The sequence below is a fragment of the Euprymna scolopes genome, chromosome 24 (genome assembly GCF_053919585.1).
Source record: "Euprymna scolopes isolate OS-2025 chromosome 24, ASM5391958v1, whole genome shotgun sequence".
Taxonomy (NCBI): domain Eukaryota; kingdom Metazoa; phylum Mollusca; class Cephalopoda; order Sepiida; family Sepiolidae; genus Euprymna; species Euprymna scolopes.
The window spans coordinates 32,352,087-32,378,562 of NC_136505.1; the positions used below are offsets into that span (position 1 = coordinate 32,352,087).

Here is a 26,476-nt window from a genome sequence, read left to right on the forward strand (position 1 = left end):
TATATATATATATATATATATATATATATATATATATATATATATATATATATATATATATATATTTGCTCTTATTATAAGCTCTATCTCCTATTTAGTTTTATTGAGCTTTTACATCTGGTTGAGATTACTTTATAAATATTAATTCTTTAATATTAATAATATACTTTAGTTTTACTATCTTGGATCATTTTGGTAAATTTAATTGTAATTTTTATTTTATATATATATATATATATATATATATATATATATATATATATATATATGTGTGTGTGTGTGTGTGTGTAATGATAAGTAATAATTAGTAATAAATAGTTATATACACAATTAGAAATAAATTAGGTTTAAGGCTCTCAAAATTCGTACTAAAACTGTCCAGAAGAACCCATGACCCAGTGGTTAGATTAAAATGGAAAAACCAATTGCAAAAATGATATTTTCCTGAAGGTTGAAGATTCAATTCTCAGTATGGGTGACCAAAAAATACAATTGCGAATTCTTTAGGACCTCTATCCAGTCATAGCTGATGGAACGATTTATTCCAAACACCATGAATAAATATTTGAATGCATAAAAACTTTTTGTAAAATTACTGGATTCAGCATTAAATAACCCGAAAATGGTTGATATGCCGTAAAACAAAACAACCAAATAACCAAGCCTACTAACACATGCACGCCCTCAAACTGAGCATGTTTTTACCTCCACAATTTCATTAGCTTCAGGTCTGACCCTGCGATGTGCAAGAGTATCTGGTCGATAGGAGGCTTGACCATTGATGATCTCATGAAGTGTGCCTTTCCGACTGTATTCCATATTGTTCTGGGAAATTTCTGTTGGACATCTTATTTTCACCCTGGGAGATTTGATGGTGCAAGGTTTCAGACTGAATAAGTTCAAGGAACCCAGATGTCTCTGGGCATTTTCTACAGCCTCTGGTCGTACTCTGCCATTAGGGAGGGGCTCACTATAGGTACCCTGCTGGTCATAGCCAGGGTAGGGCCCACTGCAACTTTTATGGATACCTCGAGGTGTTGTTGGTGGAAACATTCTGAAAGAAATAAGGATGAAAATCTTTAGATTTGAGAAATTTTGAAGTCGGGTTTCAAACTGAACGACACAAAAGTTTGCTATTTTATTACTCATTGAAATGCTTAAAAAATTAAAATAAAAACGCATTTACTTTTGTCAAGCAGCAATAAAATTTTTTTTATCAATATTACTCTAGAGATAATATAATTTTTCTGTTCAACTGGATGTTGTATATATGTGTCAATAAATATGAATTATGATATAATGTTTTATCTCTTTAGATTATTTTCATTATTAACATAATTTCTTTTTATACAATTGTGAAAGCAAGTAGAGGGAACAGAATTACATGGATTAAAGAATATCGTTGTTTAGTTCTATTTGGCGTTGCATAAGAGCAATAAATATGAGATGACAGTATCTATATAATTATAAAATTCTTTGGACCATATGCTCTTGTCTGAATCTTGTTTTTGATGATTAGACGATTCCATCTATTATATATATATATATATATATATATATATATATATATATATATATATATATATATATATATATATATATATATCTCATCTCTTCATCTCCGTCGTCTTTCAGGACACTTCACCACCAAATGTACATGACTTCTCCAGTCCTTCGATCTCGCATGACAGTTTGCAGGCCCCAAACACTTTCCAATCCTCTGTCCTGTAACAGGTTATCGATGTAAGTCATTCTTCTTCTACCACAGTTTGAGTGTCCATCTGTTGGTATCCAGAGAACTAGTTTGCTGGCTTCCCCTTCGCTGTGTTTCATGCAGTGACCGGCTATATACATATATATATATATATATATATATATATATATATATATATATATATATATATATATATATAAAAACTCATGAGCAAAAAAAAAAAAAAAATGGGCCAAGAGTGAAAGAAGAAAGAAATCGATTTTTCAATATTTTTCCATAAATTTTTGCTAATTTTAACTGAAAATTTTTATTTTGCATATTATTATTATTATTATTATTATTATTATTATTATAGCATATAATAATAAGTGAAAAAATTAATCCTAAAAATGGTAGGACCGCATCTTGGCGAGGATATAAAAAAAACAAATTGCAGGATTAAGGCAGTCCAAAATGACCTACAAGCAGATTTTTGATATTTTAAGAAAAGAAAAAGTGAAAGCATCTCTTTCTCTAGTAAAGCGAATTGGTGAAAGGTTTGAAGTCGAATGCTTGGTAAAAGGGAAATCTGGATCTGGTCGCCCTAGAGCATTCACTTTGAAGGACGACCACAGGCTTAAATATACTGTTTTGAAGGATTGAAAGAAAACTTATGTTGACCATAGCAAAGAATTCAAAACAGGAGCTGGAAATTCTCTTTCTAGATATACAATATCTAGACGAATGAAAGAAATGGGATTTTCTTCTAAAAGGTGTGCAAAGAAGCCATTTTTATCTAAGAACATCAATGATAGAAAGATATTTTTCTCGTATTATGGCAAGGAAGATACAGACTGGTTCAGAAATGTTTTCTGGTCAAATGAATCAAGATTTTCTTTTGTTATTGATGCTCATGATGCTCCCAGATGGTGCAATCGAAGAACTGGAGAAATATTTTTGCCAAGTTGCATAAAAACGACAGTTAAACACAAGGAATGGAGAGATAATGGTATGGGGAACTTTTACTGCAGCAGGAGTTGGGGAACTTATTAGATGTGAGAAGTCAATCAATGCAAAGGAATAAATTTGAATATTAGAAATAGGACTGTTACCAAGTATACAGAAGCTGGGAATATCTCAGAACACTAACGTACTGTACTTACAATAACCCTTATCCCTGAGTGGCTTCCGGGCCTTGATAAGTGGTGAAAAAAACAAAACAAAAAACATTATTTTTCAACACGATAATGTCCCCGCACACACTGCTAAAGTCACAAAAAATGGTTTTCTGATAATTCAATTAATGTGATATTTTGGCCAGGTCAAAGCCCCAATCGAGAATATTTGGTCCATAATATCTTGTGCATTGGCTGGAAGAACCTTTTCGAACAATTTAAAACTGTGGGAAGCTGTGCAAAGTGAATAGAATAGCATCTCCTCTTCACAGTGTTCCACTTTGGTTGAGAGCATGTCTAAAAGGATTGATCTTTTAAAGAAATGAAAAGGGAATGCGATTTCATCCTAAGCATTTATTAAAGTAAATGTCTTGTTCTGTGTTATTAGTCTCATTTAAGTTTCCTTGTTCAATTGTTCATTGTTCAATATAGCTTTTAGTGTAATAAAATGTATAAAATTTGTTTGGCCCATTTTATTTTGCTCACGAGAGTATATCTATAATATAAAGCTGAATGTCTGTGTGTGTGTGTGTGTGTGTGTGTGTGTGTGTGTGTGTGTGTGTGTGTGTGTGTGTGTGTGTGTCTGGTCACGAATAGGCTTCTATATGGTTGACTATTTTAAAAAACTGATTGCATATAATGATAGAAGATGTATCAAGAGGCAGGAATGGGTATGTTTGATTTGGCAGAATGGTGGTTCATTAAAATTGTAGGGTCTGCGTTCATACCTGGTCCACAAAGTATGGAAATAAAAAATTTAAAAATAAAAAAAAACGTTTACAAGTGTTTTTGATATAGATGTACATAAGAATACTTTGATAAGTATGTTTTAACTTAAATAGGGATGGTATAATAAAATTGTGGGGTCTGCGTTCGCGCCTGGCCTCCATAGAATGGAAATAGGCACAAACTTTAATAAAGACTTTTCATATCTATCTGCGTAAGTATACTTTGATAATTATATTTCAGTTTGAAGAAATATGGTATAATAAAATTATGGGGTGTTTGTTCACGCCTGACATCCATAGAATGGAAATATGTCACAAAGTTTAACAAGGTTTTTTAATATAGATCCACAGAATATTGTGATAAGTGTTTCAGTGTGAACAGGTATAGTATAATAAATTATGGGGTTTATCTATTTTATTTTTACTTTCATCATATTTGCTATGGTTTATACCCCCAAATTCGAAGCTATCACTTTACACCCCTTCCTTTTCATAACCTATCGTACTTTCATAAATCAGAGTCCATTTTCTGTAGGCTGTTTTTGAACCCAGTCAACTACGGGTACTTTTGCTAGTATATATATATATATATATATATATATATATATATATATATATATATATATATATATATATATATGTGTGTGTGTGTGTGTGTGTGTGTGTATATGGCCTGCTAGTTACATTTAAAAGGAACAGCTCCAGTACCATAATTACATTTTTTCAGCACATCATCAATAAAAATAAAATTTTCATCAATATCATTTGTCCTGTAGTCTGGATGATTGTTGGGATACCAAAGATGACCTGACAGAGGAGACAAAGAAAAGGTGAGAAGATATTGGCATGACAATTAAGTAGAGCCCATTGACTTGCCTTGAAATTCAATATTAAAAATTTCGAATTTCTTTATTATAGTGTAGTTGCACCTTTTTATTTTATTTTTTTAGTCTTATTCACTCCAAAACAAAATATATTGCCACTTGGCTATAATTTCCAACTCTTGGCTGTCAACACATTTTAAATCGTCTTTCTTTATTATCTTTTTTTTTTTTTTTTTTTAAACCCCTTTTCTTCTGTGAAAATCAGGATTTATTATTCTAAGCAGACATGACACGATGTTTTCATATAAGAAAACAAATTTACAACAAGAGTGCAGACATTTCGACACAGCTAGCTGACCATCTTGTTTTTGATTTTTCCTTTCTCATTTTTCTTTCTTTTTTTTTATTCTCTCCATTTTCTCTTGTCGCTGCTCAAACTGCGTTTACCTGAAAACAGACACATCTTGTCATGGGATGAGGGGAGGGGAGGTTAATCCTGTCGTCGATCTGATGGTGACCTGTTGTCATACAACTTGGTTTAGGCAAGTGGTTATCCTCAAGGGCAGCATATTTTTTTCACTTAGGATTAAAAAAATTTTTTTTTTCACTTGGGTGTCACCACTTATCAAGGTCCGATAGCCACTCGAGGATAAGGGTTAATGAATGTGAGGTGGTACTTAATGGTGTAAATTGGGTAGAATTTGATTATTTATCAGAGCAGTCCAACAAGAACTTGTTTACATGGGATTTGAAGGCTATTATGTTGTATTCAACTGGGAAGCAATCCAGCAGAACAGTGTTCCACAGACAGGCAGTTCTGGGAATGAAGTGTTGTTCATGGAATCTGTGTTTAGATTTGAGCACAGATAACTGCTGTTTTGTTTTATGATGAATGCCCCGGAAAAAAAGTCCCTTTTGATTAATGTTTACCAATTTTAAAATAAGCTTGTAGGACTGACTTTCACTCCTCTTGAACTGAAATGGAAAACTTACATCAAATTTGTTGCAAGGTCACTAGAAAAATAGTTAGATCATTCTATCGCCCCATAAGGTATCTCACACTTGATGCAATCATTTGCATATATAAGAACCAAATATGTTCTAAGGTGGTGTATTGTTGCCACATCTGGAGAGGAACTGCTTAGAGAACACTTTCTTGCCTTTACAGGATACAAAACCGGCTTCGAAATCTAGTGGGAGAGGACCTTTTCTCCTCTCTACTATCTCTTTCATACAGAAGGGATGTTGCAACTATATCTCTGCTCTATCATTATTTTCCTGGCACATGCTCGATTGAGATTCAATCTATGCTCCCCTTGTGCAAAATATTCACAACAAACACTCGTCTAACTACCACCATTGTCAAAAATTTCCCTTAGTCTGTACCTAAAACTAAACAAAGTTTCTTTCTTAGAACTGCCGCTTGTGGAATGCAATATTGTGAGGCTGCTTCCCAACTCACTATAACATGGTCGTTTTTAAGTCCTATATAAGCAAGTTCTTGTTGAGCTGCCCCTAAAATAATTAAATTCTATCTAATTTCCACCATTACTGATCATCATGGTGTAATCTTGTTAACCCTTATTCTCAAGTTGCCTTTTAATGACCACCTAGTAAAAAAAAAAAAAAATTTTGTCAGGAAATGACACTAAACTGTCTCAGACACTCTTGAGCAAGATATGTGTCTTTACCACACCACCTAAAAATCCATATTGCTCAGCTCTTTCTATTTTTATTTCTGACTACTCTATTTCCTAACACTATAAACTACTTACCACCACCCACTCTGGTACCACCACCTTCTTGGTATAGCAGAATACTATATCTAATAGTCAAACCATAATTTAGGAGCGTTGTAGAGTGTGGAATCATCTTTTAGTTAGTACTACTCCCAGGTCCATTCTGACCCAAAGTGGTTATACCTGCTAGGGCCCCATCATATCTAACCCTAACTCTTACCCCAAGCTGCTAGAGTCCCATTATATTTAACTCTCATCATCATCATCATCATCGGCGGTCACTCGTGTCCGAGTAAGACTGTCCTCCGTTGTGGCTTCTGTGGGTCCTCAGGTGAGCATAGAGCCCAATCCTAGACCTAATTTGTCTTGTGCAATTTGGGCAGATAAAGGTAGTGGTGGTGGGGTGGGGTTGGGTGTGTCTGGTTGATAAACTGTCCTTTCTGTGCTTGCGTTTATCCTCAGCAGCTTGATTTAGGTCACTACTATAAAGCGCAGCACCTTCGTGGACAGCGCTCCTCCATGCCAACCTGCTCCCAGCCACGTCCTCCCATGTCTCAAGGTCCATGTGAAACCGCTTTAGATTTGCTTTGATGTTGTCCTTATACCTCATCTTTTGGCCCCCCTGGGCACGCTTTCCCTCAACAAGCTGAGAGTAGATATTTAACTCTAACCTGTTAGGGTACCATCATATCTAACCCTAACCCTTAACCTAACCTGCTAGGGTCCTATTATATCTAACCCTAACCATCACCCTAACCTGCTAGGATCCCATCATCTATCTATATATCTGGTCAGGCCCCTTGTCTGGACCAATGTGATTTTCTCTCTCCAGATTTCCCCGTCTTCCATCAGCGGCCTCATATCCTCAGGATCACAGTTGGTGTCATGTGCAATTTGCTGGATGTATGTGGATCTAGGTCATCCTATGCTCGTGCGCCCATGCTGTGGAGTTCACAGCAATACATTTCTTATCAGCTCTTGCTTGCTCCTCTGACAGGGACCATCAAATCGTAGATTTACTCCCTGATGGTACTAGATATGGCAGGTAGGTTGCCATAAAGTTGCTGCTTTGTGGGATGATCTGGTCAAGATATATTTAACACTGTTCGTGACATACAGGTGTACATGCTGTCTAGCTTTCTTTCCAATCTTTTGGTGAGTGTCCAGGTTATAGCACCGTAAACAATAACAGACTCCACCACTTCTCTGAAGAACTGCCTTTTCAGTTTGTCAGTTAACCTTTAAGTCTATACCAACCGCAGCTTATCCAATTCAGCCCAAGCTTTTGAGATGTGAATTTCGATATCTCTCTTCGTAGAACCTATGTTGTTGCCCAGGTATGTAAACTCAATGACTTCTTTTAGTAGCGTTCCATCTAGAGTGTTGATCTCTCCTTCTGCATTGAAAGTCATAAACTTTGTCTTATTCGCATTAACGTAAAAACTAATGTCATTTGTAGACTTTTCTAGCTTACATAACAGCGTTTATACATCAGCAGTGTTTGTGAACAGAGCAATATCGTCTGCACAATCTGTGTTGGTTGTGTGTGCTGATGGATGACTGCTGCTGTTCTGGATTCATTTAAGGTGAAACCCAGTGTGCTGCGTATATCAACACAGCTGCGGAGTACAGTCAAGTAAGACGATGAAAAGAAAAGGGGCTAGGGTGTCTCTTTGAAGAACCTCGTCATATCATGGTCCCATCATATCTAACCCTAACCCTTACCTGATAGGGTCTCATCATATTTAACCCTAACCGGCCAGGCTCCTATCATCTAACCCTAACTCATGGCTCGGAAACTATTTGTTTACAAAATATTTGTCTACAAAATACATGCCTACAAAAAAAATTAATTTATAAATCAAATACAAAATGTTCGATTTCGTCCTGAAAAATTGACCCAACGATGGTTGACATGTAATAGATTCCAACAATCAATCAATCATTCCATTACATTTGGGATAGAAGTAATTTGATGTCAGTGAATCAAATAAGATTGACAGTTTGTTTCGGTCTGAATGGATGAGAAATGTTGGTGGAAACAACTGTTGCAAAAAAAAAAAAAAAAAAATAATAATAATAAATAAATAAACAACAGGTGTAAGTGAATACAAAAAAAAAAAAAAATGAAAAGCTAAAGAAAAAAAAAAACTAAACAAGTCACTTCAAAATGACAAGAGACCCTAACCCTACCCACCTATCTTCTTAGCCAGAAACTGTGATCGATATCTATCATTGCTTTGTTGACATAAATCCTATTTCACAGTGAATACACTTGAAGACAATATCATTTGACCGCTTATAAAAATGCAATTTTTTTTAAATTCGTATTGTTTGTGCTACAAATACTTTAATGGTGAATGTTCTGAGGAACTACAAGCACTTGTACCTCCTCAACGTGACTACCCCCAACAGAACTGCAAGTGTTTGGAACTCCCTTCTGGGATTCTGCTTTCCCAACCTGCAGAAGTTCAAGTGTAATGTGAACAAACATCTTGCTACTCAACTCCCTTCATAATGCCCCTGCAAATTATGTCCCCGATAGTAGCCCCCTACTTCAAAGTGGCACTGTGCCTTGTTTGGGGTGAAAATTGATTAAAAAAAAAAAAAAATGATTTGGATTTTTTGGACTACTGTTCTCATCTTGAGTGTCATTTTCACGACGTTTCAGTCGATGTAACTGCCAACCTTCTTCAGGTATATCCTGTCAAACTTGAAAATCTTTCTGACGAATTCTGGAATCTGCACAGAATTTCAAACGGAACCCTTTACTTATTTCTCGGCGTTAGCATGCTCTTGTTCAGTCAGTCATGACTGTGTAGAGTTCCTAAGTAATTTGCAATTATATTTTCGGTGTCACCTGAGGATTTAACCTTCCACGATTTTTATTTTATTAGTGCATTTTCATCCTAAACAAGGCACAGTGCCATTTTGATTTAGGGGGATACTATCTGGGACATAATTTGCAGGGATACTATATAGGGAGTTGAGCAGCAAGATGTCTGTATATATTACCCTTGAACTTCTACATGTTAGTACAGTCAGGGAATTCCAAAGTCTAGCAGTCCAGGAGAAGAAACTATTAAAATAGAAGGCTTTTTGGCATCTCGGGATCTCTCCTGTGTAGAGGTGGGATTTAGTTGTTTGTCGGGTTTGTTGGGGGGTATTTATGCTAAAGGGGTACAAGGGCTTGTAGTTCGTTGAAGCACCTACTATTAAAATACTCATAAAACAGGCCGAGGGATGAAACATTTCGTCGATGAGACAGAGGTTGAAGCCCAACTGACAGTGCAGAATCTATTAGGTTGGCGACTCTCTTTTGAATTTTGAACCTTGTCTAAGAGGGAGAGACTAGTAGCAGAAGCACCAGTCCAAATGTAGCAACAATACTTTATACATGAGCAAATGGTGGAGAATATCACTTTACAATTGAATTTTTCAAAACCCTAACCACTGCGCCACGTGTCCTTGTGGACAGTAGTTTGAATAATAATAATAATAATAATAATAATGATAAACCGTTGAATGCGGAGAATAATACACATGAACCACATGCGTGAGCCAGACAAACTACTGCAGAGGCAAAACAGGAAGAAGCGTTACAGGGAATGAAGAACGCTGAAGCTGCATATCAACAAGTTTTATATCGCCATCACGCATCCCCTCCCATTGTCTCCCCCATCCAAAAGTGTGATACCAAATAGCTGAGAAGGGTCAAGGAGGATGGAAAGACCGAGGAGAGAGCACTGACCAGACCACCGCTGGACAAGCGCGAAGAGAACTGGGACCTTGGGGAGGCTTAGTACCACTCAAATTTCAGTATAGACCAATGGCCGCTGCCAACGAGAAATGAATGGTGAGCAGATGCTGTGATAATGCAAATTTATTTGCGAATGCTATCAAAGGAGGTGGAGAGTGCTGGACGTCTGGGGAGACTTGTTGTCACTCAGCTTCCAGGGAACACCACAGGTTTTCCAATCAGATCTTTGATGACTTGTGTGAAAGCTCCATGTGAGCCAATAATAAATAAATAAATAAGACAGTAGTCCAAAAAATCAAAATAATATAAATAACCAATCCTCATTTCCAAAATTCAGAGATGTAATATCTTTTTATATTATTCGCAAATATATTTTTAGTTTTGATTTTTATTTAGAATTCAACCTAATTAAAATAAAAAAAAATTAACAGAAAAATCTTTATGATGTACGTACCTGTCATGGAACAAAGATGTCATATTCCAAAAGTCATATCAATTGATCAAGTAGTTTTATTTTTAACTAAGAAAATAAACTTTTATAAGTAAACAAAAAGGGGACTGCTTCACGCCATCATCTAGAAAAAAATAAGGGCAGATGAGTCCACAATAATTCCAATTTGCTAGATCAGCCTTGTAATGCTAACGATTTTACATTAATTGCTTTAAATCGTTTAAAAATGTTTTTTTTTATAAAAATAAAACTACTTCATCAATTTATATGATTTTTGGAATATGACATTTTCATTCTGTGATGAGTACGTACATCATAAAGATTTTTCTGTAGTTTTGTTTATTTAATTAGGTTGAATTCTAAATAAGAATCTTACTTAAAAAAAAAATTAAGTTGCTTGGTCAGAATAATAACGAAAATGAAAAAATTGAATTTCAACTCAAAGCAATATTATCTACTTTTTTTTTTTTTACAAGTAGTCACCACTTATCAAGGCCCGGAAGCCACTCGGGGATAAGGCTTATTGTGTGTACAGTACGTTAGTGTTGGAGATTTGATAAAGTGTCTTCCTTAAGGAGGCAGTTCATCAGGAATTTGTTCACATTGGACTTGAAGATATCCAGGTTGTAGTCAGGTGGGAAACAGGCAAACGGTACAGAGTTCCACAGGCGTGCACTTCTAAGAAAAAAGCTTTGTTCATGGAATCTACGTTTTGATTTTGGCACAGCTAAAGAGTGGGGAAAATCTTTGACAGTGGTTTCAGCTAGACGGGTGTTTTTCGAGGGTGGACCAGAGATTGGAGTTCAGACGAGCACCTGCCATGGTAGTAACGATAAAACAAAGACAGGCTCGCAACGTCTCTTCTGTGGGAGAGAGGTTGCAAGGAAGAGAAGAGGGCATCACCCACTAGGCCACGAAGCCTATTTTGTACTCTGTCAAGGCAAGATAGGCTGTTTTTAGCAGCTCCTGCCCAGATGTGGCAGCAGTACTCCATCCTTGGACGTACTTGGCTTTTATACAGATAGAAATACTTACTTGCCATATCAAAATTAGCAACATATTACTGCATTACATAAGACATTTACTTCTATGATCCAACGCTCTGCCATTACTATTTCAAAATGTAACTCAAACAAGGGAAATAACTCATAGTTTGGAATTTGTTTATTATTTAAGTATAACTTGTAATTTATTTCGAAATCAATTTTTATTAATAATTAATTTTCTACTTTATAATTTTTCCTGATTTTTTGATATGTTACTAATTTCGACATGACATTGCTTTTAGCTGAAATTCAATTTTCGATTTTCGATATTATTCCAAACAAGCATGCTAGACATTCACAAAATATCAATGATATCCTACCTCCTTACTACCGTCTTTCTCCTGTTGCGGTTCTAACCAAAAGAAACAGCTCATCAAAAAAAATCTCAATTCAAAACCACAGCCGACGGCCCTTGCGACAAGTACTTTGACGTGAATAATTATCCTGTGAAACTCTGAATAGTACAATTCCCACTAGAATAATATTCACAACTTTCTCAGCTTCAAATTGATATGACACATGAATACAAAGCTCAAATAGACGGCTCCCTACAACACTTTAAAGACATGAAAACAAACACAAATCAAGAACGAAAATGATGACCAGCACTGCAAGCCACGGTGTCTACAACTACGTTCACCGGACGAGGATAAATACTGCGAGTTATTTCAACAAAAGGCAGACTAGCCCGGATCGTCAGCCAATTAGGATCCCCTCACCAACGGCTCAACCCAATGCAGCATCAGCAGCAGCCAACCCATTACGGAACAGGCTTGGCTAACTTCCCAGACAGCGGCCGAGCCCAGCAGTAGCAGCAGCCTCTTGCTGTCGACCCACTTGATAGCCGAACCCAGTAGCATTATGAATTTTAGATTAGTAGCCAGTCCTCGACATTGCATTTTATACCCCTGATGTTCTGAAACAGTTCTTCATCTAATTATTGACCATTCTCAACATTGCCCAACTATTTGCAGACTATTTGTTTACAAAAAATATTTTTTTTTACTATCTTATAGTAAACAAATATTCATCCGCCGTTTGTATCTCTTTGTCATTTAATTTTAGACGTGGATTATCATTTTGCATTTTGTCTAAAGTGCAACCGCAGCAAAAAGTTTGCCTTCGTTTTAGAGAATCTAAAACTATTTTTTCTTTTCAGTCAATTTGCTCCTCTTATTTAAAGCTAGTTGTGATTTGCGCATGCACACACACACACACACACACACACACACACACACACACACACACACACACACACACACTGTAACTGATGTTTGTAGAATGTGTTGGAGCTTGTGTTTTGTTTTATTTTATTTTTTAATACTTTTGAACCCACACATGCTTTGGCAGCTGCCAATATGAAAAACAACAACGCAACCAGAAGAGTAGATAAAGGAGAATAAAACTATGAAAAAATTTGGGGGTTGCCAATTGTTGTCAAGCGAGGGAATTACGTGATTTTATCACAAGAGCAATAAAAATACCATTATTTTTTATACCGTTCATTTACTTTTGTTGTTCTTTCTTTACCATTGCAATAATTTTGTCCATGCCTCTTTCTTAGCTGTAAGTATCATTAACTAGCATCAGCCCCTGCAACAAGCGGTCATGACCTGATAGGCATATTGACACAGATGATTGTACTCCACGTCCATTCAACCTGCTGTCTTGATGAAAACTAGCGCGACCTGAAACAGAAAATAGCACCAAAATACAACTTGCCAATTAATAATAACACTCAATCTGATAGGTCCAAACAAAATCGTGGGCAGTCAAACCGACCAATGAGAAGCCTGCTTATCTCTGCAGAATTTCTTACACTTGCGTCAGGTACAGAAACACTTGCACTATCAACGTGATCATATTTGCGGATACATCAGCTTATTCATTTTATTACCCATCCCCACAACATTTCTAATTGATACAATCAATTGTTTAGGAAAGCGACTTCATTGTGCAAAACTCATTTATGACTTGATACTCCTGACAGAAGCTGGATCTTTAATCCTTGAACACTCTAACACGTGTAACAAAAAAACAAAACAAGAAACACAGTTTCTTTTTTTCTGCTCATATCATCACTCCAGCTGACCAATCAGATCTCATCAAGACGTTGTATAAGCAGCAGCTGGCAAAACAATATAAAAAGGGTGCATTTATTCATTCCAGCCTCACAAACAGGGCTCGTTCTTTAGGTGACTATGAGGCAATCCAGCAATCACATTTTCTTCTCAAATCTTTGTTCTGCCCCCCCCCCCAATAAATAAAAAAGAATCCCCCCCCAAATCAACACTCCTAACAAAAAAACTGGATGTTTAATAATTGAACAGCCTAGCATGCAATAAAAAAGGGTACATTTATTCACTCCAGCTTTACAAACAGGACTCGTTTGACAAAAGGAATACATAGAAGGGGTTATGTTAATTTCCTTAATCCATGGATTTTCAATAATGGCTCATATCATCAGAGGAAGTGAAATGCGGTTAGCAAAATGTTCAGCTGTGAATGGACGCTTATTTTGCTTTTCAGCACAATTATTGAAATAGTTCTTTGACTACACACACTCAACGCACCAACGAATACGGCTGCCCCGTATACCTTTCGAAAAATCAATAAGGAGCAATACGCTTTTGCTATGTGGAAAATTACCTTCTCCCCTGGACCTATTTTCTGCCCACCTGGATTTATAACCCTGAAGGACATTGTACTCCTTCCGATAATGGACTACCAGGTTGTATCAACTTCTCTTTTCGTATAATTTTTTCCATATAATTATTCACAACGACTCAAAAAACGATTTTCAATAATTGTGCTGAAAAGCAAAATAAGCGTCCATTCACAGCTGAACATTTTGCTAACCGCATTTCATTTCCTCTGATGATATGAGCCATTATTGAAAATCCATGGATTAAGGAAATTAACATAACCCCTTCTATATATTCCTTTTGTCAAACAATAAATTCTTAATTCGAATATATGTGTCTATATGTTATTTTTTTCAGAATTTAAAATTTAACCACCAAACTTATATATTGCTCTATTCTTAAATATTGAGCTTTTCCTTTTTCGCTAGGATCACTTTGAAAGTATTACTTCAAGTAATATCTATCAGGATTTTTCATCTGAATTCTATCAGTGTCTTATCTCGCTTATATATATATATATATATATATATATATATATATATATATATATATATATATATATACGGGTAAAAGTTAAAGACCGTTGACTTAATGCTTATGGTAACTGCCTTATATACTAATTTCTATTGTATTGAACGAATACCATAATGCTTACTGCACCTTATCATCACAAAAGTCCATACAAAATTTCAACCAATTCGGCTTCGTAGTTTCTAAGAAAGAGTGGAACGGACAGACAGTCAAACAGACAGATCAAGAGAAATACACACACACACACACACACACACACACACACACACTATATATATATACATACATATATATATATATATATATATATATATATGAGAGAGAGAGAGAGAGAGAGAGAGAGAGAGAGAGAGAGAGAGAGAGAGATTTGAAAAATTAAAATTAAAATAACTGATATTTTTATACTTACATTTTTTGGTAACGCTAATAAAAGACAACAAATGTTTGGTTAGGTTGGTACATCCACACTAATAAATTGAAAATAATTATTTCTAATTTACTTTCATTTAATGCGCCTAATTAAACACATACACATATATATATTTTTTTCTCTCAATTTGTTAATTTAGTAACTGTTTTTTTTTCATTTCGGGTATCCTTCCCTGGGTATATGTATACATATACGGTAACTATGACAACATTAACATTTTGATAGCATATACTCGGGTTAGTGCTTCCGGGTCAGTACGGTAGAGGTCAACTGACTGCCCTTTTTCCACGCTATTATAAGGCATTCGCTTTCGAAACGCCTTTTTGATACTTTTCATTAAGTGTTGAGATATTTTATATTCCGATCCGTTCTTGCTGCTAAAAGGGGTTTCCTTGTTGCAGTTGGAAATAGAAAACAAACAAAAAAAAAAACAAACAAACAACTTTTGTTCAAATCACACGAACAAATTATTAAAACCTCCAAAGTTTCAAACTCGAAAAAGAAACTTTTTTCCAGGGCACCTACTTTATACTCCAGGTAAGTCTGATCGAATTACTTTTTATTTATTTATTATTATTTATTTATTTGATTTTAAAAATAATTCGAGGTATTTTAACTTTTTATTTCGCTGGTTGGAATAATATAACTTTTAAATAAAAATAAAAATCATTGGGAAAGTAATATTAAGTCAATCGAAAAAAAAATTACACTCGAACTTACAAACGCAGAACGAAAAGAGGGGGAAAAACAAATAAACAAAAAACATTTTTAAAATTAATTTTCATCGCGTTTTATTAATTTAATAAAAATCTACGCAATTTTGTGAATGAAGTTAAAGTTTAAAAAAAAGGGGGGGGTCATCATGCAGAATACGGACCGTGCTGAAATAAAAGCGTTTAGAAAGTTATTCTTAACATAGGGAAGGGAGCTTTTTTCTTTTTTTATTTATTTTTAAAATTTGTATTAATAATTTAGCGTAAAAATTGAAAATCCTCTCCAAAAAATAGCTTGGTCCATATTTTATATAAGTACCCCGGCTCTCCAATACAGTTGTATAATAATACCGAAAAGTTTTGTTTTTCGCACAACTAGAAAATCGGACGTCTTTCCCTTCTGTTGCGTTTGAGAGCCATATTTTTAACGGTCGCACAAACACATATCTCTCTTTCTGAACTTGCCATCTTGTCTTGAATATACTATCTGGAAAAAAAAAGAAAAAAAAAAGACGGTCCGTTAACTGCAGAAATACTATTTTTATTCTCATGATCTCAAACTTTAAATTCATGTTTTTATAATCGTTTGTGCTTCGGTTGAATTAAAACGAACCTTTCGTCTCATGCGGTACATTTTCCTTTTTGTTGTTTTTTGGCGGGAGTTAAAAAAACCGTAAAAACTTGCGAGAATAAAAACTTTAAAAGAATTTTATACAAAAATTGTCAATTTCACTTTTTACAAAGGTTTTTGATTTAATTTAATTTTTGATTAAAATTGTACTTTATTTTGATTACTTTTCCTTTATCGAAAAAGTGTTTTACTGTCCGTTGTAACATAATACGAAAAACAAAACAAAACAAACGCTGTGCCTGTGTGTGTGTATGTATTGTACAATTTCTTTTTTTTTTTTTTTTTAATGCGAAATTAAATGTCAAAATTAATCTTTTTTTTTTTTTTAATTTAATCAACTTATTTAATGATTCTCTTTTCAAAACAAACAAATATAAAACTTTCTTTTGTTCGGGTTTACCTATGTCCTACTTTTCCGTTTTTTTTTTTTTGTGTGTGTGTGTGTGTAGTTAATTTTAGACATTTTAAACTTGTCTTCGCTTCGGTTTTGGAGTCCCATTTGCATAAAAACTAAACCCTTCACGGTGCATCTGTAGAATCAATCGATCAAAGTGACTCCCTTCCTAAAAACGGTCTTTCTATCATTTTAAATATATTGAAACTATTTCAGTCTCCTAAATTTAGTGTTTTGACATTATTCCCAAATTACATATTTTGGTTAAAAAAAAAAAAAAAGATGCTAATGTACTTACTGATCCGCGCTATATTTTTAAATCGTATTTCCAAGTTTAATTAATTTTTTTTTTTTTTATTATTATTCAATTATAAGGTTGAAGTACATAATAGGTACAAAACACCCTCCCATGTTAAGAATGGCTTTTTAAATAACGTTATTTCAGCACGGATCACTCTTTGCATGAGTACCAAAATATATATACACTAAATAAACGTTACCAAAGACAAGATAAGTTGCTCTTCGGCCTACCTGTATATATATTTTTTTTTGTGTTTAAACTTATTTTAAGGCTTTTATTTATTTGGAAACAAAAGTAGTGTCAAGTCTTAGAGCGAAAACTATAATTGTTTTCCTTACAGTCTGATAATCATTCAAAAATCGAAAATTGAGCAGAATACTGTTAGAAACACATCAAGTGTCAACAATCGTCCGAAAATGTCCTACCAATATTTTAATTTTCGGATTTTGAGCGATTTGATTGTGTTTTATTTGTTTTAAGTCAAACTTTATACATTACTTTTTGTTTCGGATCAAATAAACGCTTTAAAATAAGTTAACACAAACTTATTCAGGTAGAAGAGTAGTTTATTTTGTCTTTGGTAACATTTATTTTTTTCACACCCCCCTTTTTGTTGTTGTTGATTATTACTTAAAATGCTCCCAAAACATTAACAGGTGCTTATTCAGATTGACACTTGTGGCGAAAAGTAAAAGTAAAGAAAATGCAGAATAGTCTGTGTGTGTGTACTCATGGAACGAAGATATATTCCAAAAATTACGTAAATGGATCAAGTATTTTTTTTTTTTTTATTACTAAAAAAGGTGCTAATGCAGTAATGCACTTACTGATCCGCGCTATTTTTAAATCGTATTTTCAAGTTTAATTAAAGTTTTTTTTTTTTTTTTTTTTTTTTTTTTTTGTAAATGTTACCTAACGCTACAACAGCACCGATCATTCTAAATTTTTTTTTTTTTAAGGGGCATTCGAGGTCGCTGACAACGAATCTGATAATCAAATCCGCCGCAAATTTACCGTTTGCATGGCATGAACCCCTAGACCTTGGGACTATTTTGTGCCATTTCACCGCCTTCGGTAGTGTTTTTCTTACGCGTGCGAACGGGCGTAGTGAGGTGTCTTATATCGCGTAGGAATCTTTAAGCGGTCATTTAAAGTAAAGTTTTAAAAAAAAATGTGGTTTATTTCTTATTTTTTTTAAATTTATTTATTTTTTTTTTGTCTTATGTAGTTTTAATGGCCCAGCACAACCACCGCCCCCTCACCACCACCACTGTAAACAGAATTTTTGTGAAATGGTAAATGTCGGCACATTTACTTACGGAAAAACGGTTAATTAAACTGCAGAAGCACCTGTTAATGGAATACCCCCCCCCTAAAAAGAACGAAAAACATAATGTTTGGTTATGTTTTAGCAAACCGCCGTGAAAACTTTATTTTTTGATAAATTAAAAAAACATTTTTAGGGGGTTTGTATTACTGTACACAAAGATTCGAAAAAGTTGTCAAAAAACAAATATATAACAAATAAATGTTATCAAAGGCAAGATAAGTTACTTTTCTATCAAACTGGATATATTTTTCGTGTTTTTATTCAATGTAACATGTTTATTCAGCTCGAAAACCATAGTGTTTACCGATGTATTTGAAAATTCAAGATGGCGCCTCACTCCCTCTTTAACACTGTAAGTTTGGGAAAAGGTGTTATAAATAAAAAACTAGACAAAATACGGTTAAAAACCCGCCGAATATATGCCAACCTATGTCACGGTAACATATATTGAGCGAGTTTTAACAGTATTTTATCCAGTTTTTTATTTATAACACCTTTTCCGAAACTTACCGTGTTAAAGAGAGTCAGACGCCATCTTGAATTTTCCAATACATCAGTAAACACTGTATGGTTTTCGAGCTGAATAAACTTGTTACATTGAATAAAAACACAAAAAATATATCCAGTTTGGTAGAAAAGTAACTTATCTTGCTTTTGATAACATTTGTCATATATTTGTTTTTTTGACAACTTTTTCGAATCTGTGTACAGTAATACAAACCCAGAAAAACACTACCGAAGACTGTGAAATGGCACAAAATAGTCCCAAGGTCTAAGGGTTCATACCATACAAACGGTAAATTTGCGGCGGATTTGATTATCAGATTCGTTGTCAGCGACCTCGAATGCCCCTAAAAAAAACAAATTAGAGTGGTCGGTGTTCTGTTGTAGTGTAAGGTAACATCATTTTTTATTTTAATTTTTTTTTAATCAATTGTAAGGTTAAAGTACACAATAGGTACAAAACACGTTCCCCTCCCCATGTTAAGAATTGCTTTTTAAATAATAACGTTATTTCAGCACGGATCAATAAGTGCATGAGTACCCTAAAAAAATAAAATAAAATTTACGATTTTACTACTAAACTGGGTCAATGTCAAGTTTCTTTCCAATCACCCCCCCCCACCCCCCCAACTTTAAAATAACGACTTATAAGGTTTTCGGGGGTGCTGAAAACGAACATCACATTTAAATTTGGGGCGGATAAGTAGTTTTCATGATATGAAGAAATTACTTTTTCAAAAAGTAGGTGATCACTTTTCCATCTAAATTTAACTTAAAATGAGCACCCACTTTCTGACCACCTAGTGAGGAGGCATTTTTTGTTTTTATTGGCTTAAAGTTCTTTTTTTTTTTCTGCTTTCAATAAAGACACGAGGAAATTGAAAAACAAAAATAAAGAAAAATCTGTATACAGATACGTGTAATTTGTTATCAGTGGTGAACATTTCTTTACATACAAGTAGTTTTCCAGAAATTAAGCAATGTAATTCTATATGTTATCAGTGGCGGCCATTCCTGTACGCGCAAGCGCGTGCGTAAAAAATATGCTAGTGTTTGTGCAGACAGAAATGGCCACCACCGATAACATATAGAATTACATTGCTTAATATCTGGAAAACTACTTATTTTTCATCTAATTTTAAATTGTCCACTAAAGATTACTACGCCATATGAGAAAGCAGTTTGGTATGCAAGTCTTTATGCTCACGCATAGCGTAAACGAATGCTGTTAAATGGTGGATAATAGTCTCAGGGTTCAGGGGTTAATACTATGCAAACGGTAAATTTGTGATGAAAACGGTAATCATATTCTTTTAAAGCACACTGAAATCTACAAAAAATATTTTTCTATATGAATGCGAGACGGTTTTTGGGGGTGCTGAAAACGAATATGAGTTAAATTTGTTTTCATTATATGAAAAAAATTACTAGGCGGCCAGAAAGTGGGTGCTATTTTTACATTTAATTTATATAGGAGAGTGATCTGAAAACCTATGGAAGTTGTCATTTTAAAGTTTTTTGGGGAGTTAGAAAAAAACTTGACATTGACCCTAAACTGTATTAAACCCAAGGCTGAATTTGATCTCGATGCTTCGATTTGAGTTTGTTCAGAATTCCTCTTTCTGAAGAAGAAAAAAAAAAAAAAAGTAAAAAAAATCCGTGTGAATTGTGTATTCGTTACAGAAAGAAAATATTGTACATCAAAAATCACGTCAGTTTATAAAGTAGCTTCATTTTTAAATAAGAAAATCAATTTTTATGGCTAAACGCTGAACTATGATCTCGTGACTTCATTTTGAAAACAATCTGAAGCAATAGGAGATAACTCAAAATAATTTAAACTAGGATTTTAGAAAGCCCTTCTTAACATAGAGAAGGGCATTGGAAAAAGAATTCTAATTTGTTTAAAAATTCTTTCAATCAAAACGCAAGAGATATTCACCATCAAATCTTGCACATAGTATAAAATCCAAATACGGTGTCTTTTCTATTTTTTCCCCGGTTTTCTTCCAGATTTGACGCGTGTAAGAATGGCTCTCACAAAATATCTTCGGCACCTTGTGCCGAGAGTATAACAGCAGAAGCAATGAAAGACTTCCACGGATTTCTAAACACTGGATATGAACACTAGTGCCACTCCTGGCTTTGAATAGTGTATTATTTTTTAAGCAACGTTGAGCCTGGTTAGTACGAGATGGGTTCCCATTTGGGAATTCTAGGTGCTATATGTGCTCTCTGCTTATCTCGGCATTTGTTTCCAGTCGATCTGAACATACACTTCACTTGCCACTGGTATTTAATAATGTTGACTCAGGAGAGGTGTGATTGAAGATTGCGCACCTCCTGCCACAAAAATTCACGCGCACGCACCCCTATGGTGGGTATCCATAGTCTGTCAAAGACTGAAGGAGCTATTATTTTTTTTTTTTTTACTTTTCATGTTTATTTTTTTGTGATACAATTGAAAAATTTCAAGAACAGCGCTAACGATTAATATACGTGTACTTGAATTGATGGATGAAAAAGACGGATAAAAGCACGGATGTTATAAATGGGTCACCAGTTAGCAAGGGCTAATTCAACAACGGAAATTTTGGAATGAAAGTGAGAAAACATGAATTAACGAACGAAATATATTTATATCAACAATTTTAGAGATGTAAAATATAGTTTTAAACAAAGTTTGTTGAATTTTAAAGTTCTTCAATAAAAAATAGACAAAAACATCATAAAACTAGTTTAATAGTTCTATTGTGTGTGTTTACCTTTTGGGTGGTTGTGTAGACTGGAGATATAACTTAGATATTTCAGTGGCACATTCCAGTTTACTAGGATGGGCGGCGTTGGTTTTGACTCTCTCTAACTCTCAGAAGAACTCTGAATTTCTTTTCATCAAGCTACTGTTTAATAGGCTTGTTTAATTTCACACCGGTTTCATACTTTTGGAGTTTGAATTAGTTTTCATTGGTTGCAAAATATTTTGAGTCTACATGTTCCTGTGAAAACTTATTTTTGAGAGTGACAAAGAAAGCAAATCCTGATAAAGTGGAGAAAGAGAAAGAGTAGCAATTAAAGCCATTTGCTTTTTAGCATTTGTCCAAACTCGAATATCTGATGACAAAAAAGAAAGAAGGAAAACTTGAATGGAGAAAGAAAATTATGCGCATTCATCTCGCACATTGATTTCTAATCTATCACGTGTTCTTAAATGCAAATTACTTCTTCACTAAAATAGACACACTAATGTATATATACACATTGATTAATATTTTGATGCATTTGTCTAACATGTGGACTCTGTTTCTCCTAACAGACAAAATAACTTCTTTTTTTTTTTTTTTTTCATGAGAACATTCTTAGGACTTGCTGAACATTCATATTCTACGAACGCTTTATCCTTCATTGTTTAACTTGTTAAAGAATTAATTGTTTCTTGTAGGTAACCCTGTAAACCTCGGGCCAAGATAAAAGTGTAGTATCTGTTCTTCAGATACTACACTTCAATTTCTTGTTTTCTCTCAGTGGAGGAGAAATCCTTCACAACTGAGATAATTTTAATTTTTGTTCCTCTTCTCCGTGTTAAAAAATGACCCTGTCGTCTAACTCTGTCCCGTAAGGAGACATTGTAAATAGGAACTCTTTAAACCAACTCGTTTCAGGTGGAAGCATTATTACATACTTCTGTGTCAAAATGAGTCATAATTTCAAAAATTATGAAAGATGATTCTGTAGATGTGCTAGATGTATTTTTAACAAAAAATCATCCACCATTACGTGCAGAAGCAACTATTGATGGAATATCCCCCCTCCAAGAACAAAAAACATAAAAATGTGTTTGCTTATGTTTGCCTAACAAGCAGCAGAATCCCACCTCTTCAGTTAAGATCCCTAGATGTAAGAGAGCCTTCTACTCTAGTTTCTTCCCCAGAACCGCTAGACTTTGGAATTCCCTTCAGAGTTCCTGTTTCCCCAACTGTACTGACATGCAGAAGTTCAAGTGTAACGTGAACCGACATCTTGCTGCCAAACTCAACACATAGTACCCCTGTAGCTTATGTCCCTGATAGTAGCCCCTACATCAAAGTGGCAATGTGCCTTTTTGGGGGTGAAAATGTAATAATTTAAAAAAAAAAAAAATGTGGTTCATTTTTTTTTTTTTTTTTAACTTATTAGAAAGATTCCAAACCAAACACCATGAATAAATATTTGAAAATATAAAGAACTTGATTCATAAAAATCTTTTACTAAAATGACTGGATTTAGCATTAAATAGCCCAAAAAGGGCTGATATGCCAAAAAACAAAACAACCAAACCATTCGAGATATTTGAAGTAAATGTGGTATTGTGGTGAATACTGAAGTGAAAGTGATCGTAGAATGAAAGGAACCATGCTTGAATGAAGGTCAAGTTAAAAGTAAGTTAGAGGATAATCCCATACCTCTCCACACACATATTCTCCCACTTTTGATGGCTTTGTGCCTTATTCGTAAAATTTATTTAACTTTTTTTGCAAATAAATCAGGGAGTGTCTGGTTTGTACTTGGTAAAGGGAGAAGAGATCCCTTTATACTTCAATAATTATTTTACTCTCTGTCAATGTCTCCCTTTTGGAGGAGCTGGGTATCCCCCACATTAAAACTGTTCTCATCTTGAACGGGATTTTTACAATGTTTTGGAACTCTGGGACCTTTTTCAAATTCAAGAAGGTCAGAGGTTATATTTGTTGAAAGGTTGTGAGAATAACACTACGAATAATCCAAGTAATACAAATTATAAATCAATGTGGAGTTTTCCTACCAGTAACCATTTCCATTGTTGCCCATTTGTTAGTTTAGCTTATCGGTTAGCCGTGGCCATTTAGGTTCTCTCCTTACTTTAAAATTCACAAACTTGTAAAACCATCACTTGTCTGTTTTATTCAGACTACGGTTCTCATCTTGAATGTTATTTTCACATTTCAGCCAATATGGCCTCTGTCCGCATTAGCCCTTATCCCCGAGTGGCTTCCGGGCCTTGATAAGTGGTGACTACCATGTAAAAAAAAAAAAAAAAAAAAAAAAAAGCATGCTCTCTATCAGCCAGCCATGATTGGGTAGAAATCCCAAGTAATTCGCAATTTTATTTTGAGTTATTGCCCATACAAGGACTTGGTTTACGTCGGCCGAAACGTGAATATAACACTGAAGATGAGAACAATAGTCCAAATAATATAAATTATCAATCCTCATCTAAAAAATTCAGAAACATATTTTTATCTGTACTCATTCATCTGGCGTAAAAGTCTATTGTCCTCTTGAAATTTTAGCTGATATCAAAGAAAACAATGAAATGGTATAACCATTCAACTTAATTTAACATATTAAAATATACCCAACAGAGTCCGGCTATTTTAAGTGACTAAAAAGAATCCTGTTTCTTTTCTATTAAGATGGTGTTTTTTTATTTTTTTTTTTTTGTTATTTAGAATTCAACCTGATTAAAAAAAAATTTTTTTTTGATGTACGTACCCATTACGGAACAAAAATGTCATATTCCAAAAATTAAGTAAATTGATTAAGTGGTTTTAACTAAGAAAATTAAATTTTATGAGTAAGAAAAAAGAACAATCTCATATTGCCATCTTAAAAAAACAAAACAATGGTACATAAGTCTGCAATAATTAAAACTTGCAAGATTAGCCCTGTAATGCTAAAAATTTAACATTAATTGCGTTAAATCATTTAAAGATGATTTTTTTTTATAAAAATATAACTATTTAATCAATTTACATGAATTTTGGAATATGACATTTCTGTTTTATGACTGGTACGTACATAAGTTTTTCTATAGCTTTTTAAGCCATTTTTCAAAGGGTCTCAAAAAGCCAGATGGAATGGGTGAGGTATTTTATACCATCCCAGAACTAAAATATGCATGTAATCATAATCAAAAACACAATATTTTACATCTTTTTATTAAATTTGGAATCAAATCAGCATTTTAATGACTCCTCCACCATCCAGATATTAAAATCTGATTTAATTGAATCAAAGCTTTTGTCGCCATCTCGTCTTAGTGTCCTTTCATCAACTTTTTTCTTTTTTTGCCTTTACCTTCTAGCATCAGTCCTTCCATTCCCATAATCTTCATGAAAGTTGTATTTTTATTTTTTTTTTTTTTACATGGGGGTCACCACTTATCAAGGCCCGGAGGTCACTCAGGGATAAGGGTTATTGTGTGTACAGTAATCAATGAGATAGTATTGTAGTAATCATTAGTATTGGGGGTTTTGATAGAATGTCTTACTTAAGGGGGCGGTTTGTCAGGAGTTTGTTTATGTTGGACTTGAAGACGTCCAAGTTGTAGTCAGGTGGGAAACAGGCAAGCGGCAGAGAGTTCCACTGGCGTGCAGTTCTAAGAAAGAAGCTTTTCTCATGGAATCTACATTTGGATTTTGGCACAGATAAAGAGTGGGGAAAATTATTGACAGTAGTTTCAGCCAGATGGGTGTTTCTCCTGAAAGATTGGCGAGGGGGGACGAGGGATTGGAGCTCAGATGAGCACCTGCCATGGAAATAACGATAAAACAAAGACAGGCTCGCAACGTCTCTTCTGTGGGAGAGGTTGCAGGTAAGAGAAAAGGGCATCTCCCACTAAGCCACAAAGTCTATTTTGTACTCTGTCAAGGCAGGATAGGCTGTTTTTAGCAGCTCCTGTCCAGATGTGGCAGCAGTACTCCATCCTTGGACGTACTTGGCTTTTATACAGATAGAGAATTGCATCAGTAGTGAGATATCTTCTGGAGCGGTAGAAGGATCCCACCATTTTCCCAGCGTCCCTGGCAACAGACCTGATGTATGTGTTCCATTTCAGATCAGGAGTAAAGGTCAAACCCAGAAATTTGTCAAAACATGGAGCCTCCCTAAGATAAAAGCCATCCATTTCAATTGATGCCAGATGGAGATCAGAGCGTTGATGATGTAAAAATCGTAGCTTAGTTTTAGATGCATTAAAAGTGACCAGCCACTTTGTTGCAATATTTTGGTTCTATAATGGGGTATGATCCCACACAGTCGGACGATTCTATTTATAAACGATGCTGCTAAGAACTGACGAATCAAATTAATTTACGTTCTGCTACCAACCAATCAGAAACCAGAATTGCTTCATAAATATTAAACCTTTTCTGGAGCAATTTCACATGTTCTTTCCGTCTCGACATGGTAAGAATATTTTGTTCTGTGGAACTGTCTACTACAAACAAGTCACCTCCCAGGACTTGTGTGTTACAGCGAACCATCTGAAACTGTTCTGAAACTAAAAATGGCTTACACTTCTAGAGGTTATGCGCCCAGCATGCGTCTTTATTTCGATGGATCCGAATCAAAATTCAAATTGTGGCAAGTTAAATTTCTAGGATATCTACGAATCCAAAAGCTATACAAAGTACTACAAACACAACCTGAAAACAGAAACGACCCCGAATTCATTGAAAAGAACGCAACTGTCTTTGCGGAATTAATACAGTGTTTAGATGACCGAAGTCTATCACTGGTAATGAGAGAAGCCCTGGACGACGGCTGCAAAGCATTAAACATATT

The 26,476-nt window shown here is 34.6% G+C and overlaps 2 protein-coding genes across 4 annotated transcripts in view; one reads left to right on the forward strand and one right to left on the reverse strand.

The window, feature by feature from the left end:
• Positions 1-15,255, reverse strand: part of LOC145246642 (uncharacterized) — a 43,970-nt gene extending 28,715 nt beyond the window's left edge. Inside the window, exons 1-3 of one of the 2 annotated variants that reach the window (XM_080108346.1) lie at positions 15,002-15,255; positions 12,916-13,104; positions 706-1,054 (exon numbers count right to left, since the gene is read on the reverse strand). In XM_080108346.1, the coding sequence (XP_079964472.1) occupies positions 706-1,053 (348 nt within the window). In that variant the 5' untranslated portion in view covers position 1,054; positions 12,916-13,104; positions 15,002-15,255. The remainder of the gene's footprint in view (positions 1-705; positions 1,055-12,915; positions 13,105-15,001) is intronic. The other variant, XM_080108345.1, reaches the window with a different exon arrangement.
• A 28-nt stretch (positions 15,256-15,283) lies between these two features.
• The window catches only part of LOC145246640 (uncharacterized), a 122,128-nt gene continuing 110,935 nt past the window's right edge, over positions 15,284-26,476 (forward strand). Inside the window, exon 1 of one of the 2 annotated variants that reach the window (XM_080108342.1) lies at positions 15,284-15,559. The gene's annotated coding sequence lies outside the window, so the exon portion shown is untranslated. The remainder of the gene's footprint in view (positions 15,560-26,476) is intronic. The other variant, XM_080108343.1, reaches the window with a different exon arrangement.